Source organism: Lactuca saligna, chromosome 5, assembly GCF_052625555.1.
Source record: "Lactuca saligna cultivar CGN05327 chromosome 5, ASM5262555v1, whole genome shotgun sequence".
In the NCBI taxonomy this organism is placed as follows: domain Eukaryota; kingdom Viridiplantae; phylum Streptophyta; class Magnoliopsida; order Asterales; family Asteraceae; genus Lactuca; species Lactuca saligna.
In genome coordinates this window covers 193,299,171-193,305,792 of record NC_136421.1, presented here as the reverse complement: position 1 = coordinate 193,305,792, position 6,622 = coordinate 193,299,171, and the positions used below count along the sequence as shown (strand labels likewise).

The following is a 6,622-nucleotide window of genomic DNA, read 5'->3' as shown; positions in this document are numbered from 1 at the left end:
AATGTTGGCGGTAAGTTGAAAATCTATACCGACGACGTGTCGTCGATATAGGTAAAAAAAACTATTTTCCATTTATTTTTATTCCAAGTGCCAGAAAATGTGAACGACGTAGTTTTGAGATATCCTATGCCGACGACAAGTTGTCGGCACAGGGTTTTTAATTTATATATATTTTTTTATTTCAGTAATAATTGAGACGTCGTCGTTTATGTCGACCCTATATCGACGATATGTCATCGGCATAGGGGTATACCCTAAAATAGGTACGCAACTTTCTTTCATTTGCACACAACTACTTTTCTTTCTCCATTCTTTCCTCCTAAGCACGAAATCGGCTACCCAACGAAAATATCCGGCGATTAAGCCAATCCAAGGTTATTTGTACCCCTAATTTGTTTTTTATTGTGTTTTTGTATTGATTTTTACCCCTAATTTGGGGTTTTTTGGTGTTTAGGAACCGGTGGTGAAGCTGCACCGATCTAGTCACTGCATCACCCTTCCACCGTCTAGTGTTGCCGCTTGTGGCCACCACCAGCCACCACCGGAGTATTACTTTCTTCTTTGACTAGCCAAAAAAACGGAACATCACAAGGTTAGTTTTTTTTTTTCTCTAACTTTTATTGAAATTGAAATTGAATTGTGTTGAAATTGTTTGTTGTTTGTATATATATATGTGATTGTGGGATATATATATATATATATATATATATATATATATATATATGTGTGTGTGTGATTGTGTTTGTATATATATATATATGTGATTGTTGTTTGTTGTATATATATGTGTTGTTGTTTGATTTTTTTTTCTAATTGTATTGTTTGTTATATATATATATATATATATATATATATATATATATATATATATATATATATATATATATATATATATATATATATATATATATATATATATATATATGTGATTGTGTTGTTGTTTATTTAGACTTATACTTTAAACAAACTAATTGTATGAAATTGATATTGTTTAGGTTGGTATATGACATTGTATGAAATTGATATTGTTTATGTTGGCATATGAAATTGTATGAAATTGATATTGTTTAGGTTGGTATATGAAATTGTATGAAATTGATGTTTTTTAGGTTGGTATATGAAATTGAAATTGTTTAGGTTGGTATGAAATTTTGTATGATTGTGATCTTTGTTTAGATTGGTAAAAAAGTTTATGTATAAAATGTAAAATATGTATGAATTGTGTTTAATTTGTTTAGTTATTAATAACAACGTATTTTTTTAATCTTTTTACTAAAAGTATTTTATTTTCATTTCTGTTTGAAAGTTATAACATAAAACAATATAATAAAATTACGTTGTTATTAAAAGTAATATTAAAAGTATTTTTTATCTTGTTTATGGTGCTATAAAAAAATATATATATTAAAAGTATTTTTTTATCTTGTTTATGGAGCTATTAAAAGTAATATTAAAAGTATTTTTAATTTTAGTATTATCTGTGATTGGTCTTTCGACCATATATGTTTGAACCATCTTAATGTTTTAAACAAACTAATAAACTTTAATGTTAATATACAAGATAAAAAAAACCAAAAAAAATAATAATATAAAACTAATAAAATATGTTTATTAAGTTAAAAATATTTAAACTATAAAAGTTATTAATACCAACATACTTTTTTTTATCTTGTTAATTAAAGTATTTTATTTTAAATTCTATTTGAAAGTTGTAACATAAAACAAAATAATAAAATTACGTTGTTATTAAAAGTAATATTAAAAGTATTTTTTATCTTGTTTATGGTGGTATAAAAAAATATTAAAAGTACAATGCTGTAATTGAAAAAGATAAAATGTATATATAATATAAATATGAAAGAGAAGTGAAAAATAGAATGTTTTAAACAAACTAATAATAGTACATTGCTATAAAATGTATTTAGAAGTCTACCCTTATGATTACTCTATCAATTCCATTCGATTCCGACTTCCAGGGTATATATTTCTTTATATACTTGTCAATATCTATTCCGTCTGTTTTTTTTTTCTCAAACAAAAATTCATACAATTTAACTATGTATACAACAATGTTATTTTTAATAAAGAAATAGTAATGACAGTCCATAAGAGTTGGATTCATGAAAATATAAAAAGATTTAAACTAATAAAGTTTTTTCATTAAGAACAAACGTTACTAATAGCAACATAAAAGAAAATATAAAAATATTTAAACTAATAAAAGTATGTTTATTGAGAGTAAACAAAATATAAAAATATTTAAACTAATAAAAGTACATTTATTGTAACTATGTATACAATCTAATTTTTTATAATTAAACAGTAATGACGATCGATAAGAGTTGGATTCGGGAACACCGAACGTCCCCAAAATTCTTGGAAGGTCTTAAAAACTTTATGGAGATTGCTAGGAAACATGTTGACTCTGAAGACAAAGTGCATTGTCCATGCGTAAAGTGTGTGAATATGTATCGACATTTGTTGAGTATGGTTTATGCCCATATACATGACCGTGGGTTTCTAAAATCGTATACTATATGGATTTATCATGGTGAGAAGCATTCTGTTTCGGATTTGGGCTACAATTCGACTCCAATAAACATTCCAACAAATAATGAGATGTTTGATGTAATTGATGATGTTATGGCGGAACAAAATACAAATGAAGAAAATACAGATGATGAAGGACGAGGCATGGACCCAAAATTTGATGCTTTATTTGAGGAGCTCAATACCAAGTTACACCCTGATTGTGAGATGTCTTATTTAAACTTTTTGGCAAAGTTGTTGCATATTAAAGTGATCAATAAATGGACAAATAGTTCATTTGACCAACTTTTAGAGTTCCTAAGATTTGCTTTCCCGAAGAGCAAGATTCCAACTTCACACTATGAAGCTAAGAAAAAGTTGAGAAAGATAGGGTTAGGATATGAGTCCATCCATGCTTGCAAATATGATTGTGCTTTGTTTTGGAAGGAGAATGATTCCATGCAGAATTATCTGATTTGTAACGAGGGTAGATGGGTGGACACAACCACAAAGGGGAAGCGAGTACCACAAAAAGTGTTGCGGTACTTTCCTTTGACTGCAAGACTTCGACGGATGTATAGTTCCAGATTCACAGCTAAAGATATGATTTGGCATAATACTGGAAGATCAACGAATGGTATGATGTATCATCCAGTAGATGGGAATTCATGGCAAGAATTTGATAAGAGATATCCAGAGTTTTCCAAAGAACCTAGAAATGTTCGTCTAGGTTTAGCTGCTGATGGCTTTAATCCATTCGACAACTTTAATAACAATTATAATATTTGGCCGGTTATATTGACTACCTACAATACACCACCATGGATATTTATGAAGGAGTCTTCTTTCATGCTAACTTTGCTGATTCCTAGTCCTAGATCACCCACAAAGGACATTGATGTTTACTTGAGGCCTTTGGTAGATGAGTTGAAAATGTTGTGGGTCGAAGGAGTCCAAATGAGAGATGCATACACCAACACTGTATTCAATATGTGTGCGATGTTTTTATGGACTATCAATGATTTCCCAGCACGTAATAGTCTGTCTGGATGGAGTGGTCAAGGTTATTTAGCATGCCCTAGTTGTAACGAAGACACATCTTCCATTTATGTGACCAACAAGATGTCTTATGTTGGTTACAGACGATTCTTGAATATAAACCATAGTTGGAGGGAGAGTCTATTGTTTGATGGTCAACCTAAGACAAGACCGCTACCTAGAAGATTCAGTAATGCAACTATATTAAAGCAAGTAAATTTTTTCTCTGATCGAATTCCAGGGAAACATCCTGATTATGGGGGCAAAAAAAGAAAGCGCGACGATCAAAGAAAAAAAGAGAGTTAAATTGGGCAAAACGAAGTATCTTCTTTGAGCTTGAGTATTGGTCTTCCCTCAACCTAAAACACAATTTCGATGTTATGCACATTTCAAAGAATGTGAATGAGAGTGTGTTGAATACTGCACTAATGAACGATAAAAGCAGAGATAAAAAAGAAGCAAGAATTGACTTGAAAAATATGGGCATTAGACCAGATCAATGGCCAAAAGAGAAAGTCAAGAAGATGAAGAAACACAACAAGGAAGAAAACAAGAAGAAGGAAATACTCCCACATGCTTCTTACTCTTTCAAACCAATTGATCGACAACGTTTCTATCAATTCATTAAAGGAGTGAGACTACCTGATGGTTTTGGATCTAACTTTAAGAAGAAGGTTAATGATACTGAATCAATTTTGGTTGGGATGAAGTGTCACGATCATCACGTCCTAATGCAACGATTGCTACCTATCGGGTTCGAGCATGTCTCCCACCAAATGTTTAAAGAACAATCATTGACCTGTGTACATTCCTTAAAAAAATTTGTGCACGGTCATTGGATGTTAATGACATGAGAAATGCCAGAACAGAAGTGGTGAGTATCTTATGCAATCTTGAGTTGATATATCCTCCAGCATTTTTCGACATAATGATTCATCTTATTCTTCATTTACCTGATGAAGCCGTTCTTAGAGGGCCTGTACACATGAGATGGATGTATCCTTTTGAAATATATATGAAAAAACTTAAAAATTATGTCAGAAACAAAGCCAAACCAGAAGGTTCAATAGTAGAGGGTTATGTTGCAGACGAAGCTTTGACATTTTGCTCTATGTATCTTAATGGTATGCAAACTAAATTCAACCGTGCTAATAGAAATGATGATCCTGGCCTTCCAAAAAGGCAATTTTATGTCTTCTCATCTCAATGTTGAACAATGTCGGCTAATAAAATCGCTGAACTTTGCAACGAGGCCAAAAAAATCATTGCATTGGTTTGTACTAAACAATTGCGATGAGGATGAGATGAGAAACTACAAATTGTAAGTTTCTAATCTATTAACTACCTTTTCGATAGTGTTTTAACTATTCTAATTATTTTGTCCCATATTCAGTGAATTCAAATTAGAATTGCCTGAAAGTGATTTCAAAAAGGAATTTCGTTCATGGTTCAAAGAAAAGGTAAGTATGTTATATATTTATAATGTAAAACTAAGTTATTACTTAAACATACAATCTTATATTTCCTTACAGATTTATTGTCTCTAAAAAGATGTGCCTACGGACTGTACTGACGAACTAAAGGCGTTGGCATATGGTCCGTTGTGTGCATATTCGTACACTGCATGCATAGTAAATGGTGTCCGATTCGTCGTGAATAGTCGTGATCTCCGACGCACTACTCAAAATAGTGGTGTTGTTACATTCGGAGAAGAAGGTACGCCATTCTATGGTCAATTAGAGGAGATCATAGAGTTGCATTATTTATATGATAAATCAGTTGTACTCTTTCGTGGTAAAAGGTTCAATGCCTCATTACGTAATGGACGTTTAAAGACTATAAATAATATGATTCTTATCGATACCAGTCATGAATGGTATGTCGGTAAAACGTGGTTTGATGATCAACAATACATCTTTGCCACACAAGTTAAACAAGTATTTTATCTCCAAGATCCCACTCAAAACAATAATTGGAGAGTTGTGGAAGAATTTCATCATTGAAAACTTTGGAATCATCCAAGTATCGGTGTTGTCAATAAGATAGATGTTGTGAACAACACTCAATCAACTGATTTTACCTTGGTTGTCGACTTAGGCACCTTACCTATGCAGACGACTTTAGGTGAAGTTGGTGAATCAAGTGTGGTTGCTAAGAGGAATTTTGCTCCTAATATAAATGATGACGATTTCATTAACGATGAAAATGACGATGATGATACGTACTCTTCAGATGAAGAAATAAATAATGAAAACTATGACAGTGATAATGATGTTGTACATGTATATTGTTCTAGTGATGAATCTGATTGACGATATGTTATTGTTATTATATGTCGTGATTGCTTATAATATTTGTTAAATTTTGAAATGTTGCTTATTTTTAGTTTTATTATATTTTCTGAATGTTTATAATATTTGTTAAATAGATGGCATAAGTCGCGAGGGGATACGGAGGAGACGGTGGGGATAGACCTCCACACGGGATTGCATGCGGTGTACCATCGGGTTGTCAATCGTGTAAGTTATATGGAATTTCTAATTATTATATATATTAAAGTTTTAAATTTCTAAATTTCCAATTGTATATGTAAATATAGCACAAGCGAAGAATGTGAATGTGAATATGCGTGGCAAAGGGAGAAACTTAAATTTGTACGAGGAGCATGAAAAAAACAAATGTAGGCCTTTGGATTTGAGAATTGATATCTCCGGGCGGACGTATCGATTTATAGGGGACAAGGGGCAAATATTTGTCAGACTGATCTCAAATCTGGTGGGATCAAAGGTACCGTTGCATTATCATACTTGGCGTCGTGTTCCTACCAAGTACAAAGTTGATTTATATGCCGAGCTAGAGGTATATATACAATATATTTTATATGTATTGAATTTTACACTTATTAAATATTTTTTTACTAATCAAATATGTTTTTCCTTTTGCAGACTTATTTTGATATTAATAGGTATCGGGGCACAAACTTGTCGGAACCCCTTCGAGTGGGTATCCAAGCAGATATGCAAAGAGCTTATCGAGAGCGTAAGTATCAAATAAA

General features: G+C 31.6%; 1 protein-coding gene across 1 annotated transcript; it reads left to right on the top strand.

Annotated features, from left to right (window-relative positions):
- Positions 1-2,325: 2,325 nt before the first annotated feature.
- On the top strand, positions 2,326-3,873 carry LOC145046101 (uncharacterized). The gene has a single exon (XM_078994385.1). The coding sequence runs from the start codon at positions 2,326-2,328 to the stop codon at positions 3,871-3,873; it is 1,548 nt and encodes a 515-aa protein (XP_078850511.1).
- The last annotated feature ends 2,749 nt before the right edge of the window (positions 3,874-6,622 follow it).

Excerpts from the sequence above, each read along its gene's own strand:
- LOC145046101 (XM_078994385.1), top strand. The coding sequence starts at position 2,326 with ATGACGATCGATAAGAGTTGGATTCGGGAACACCGAACGTCCCCAAAA.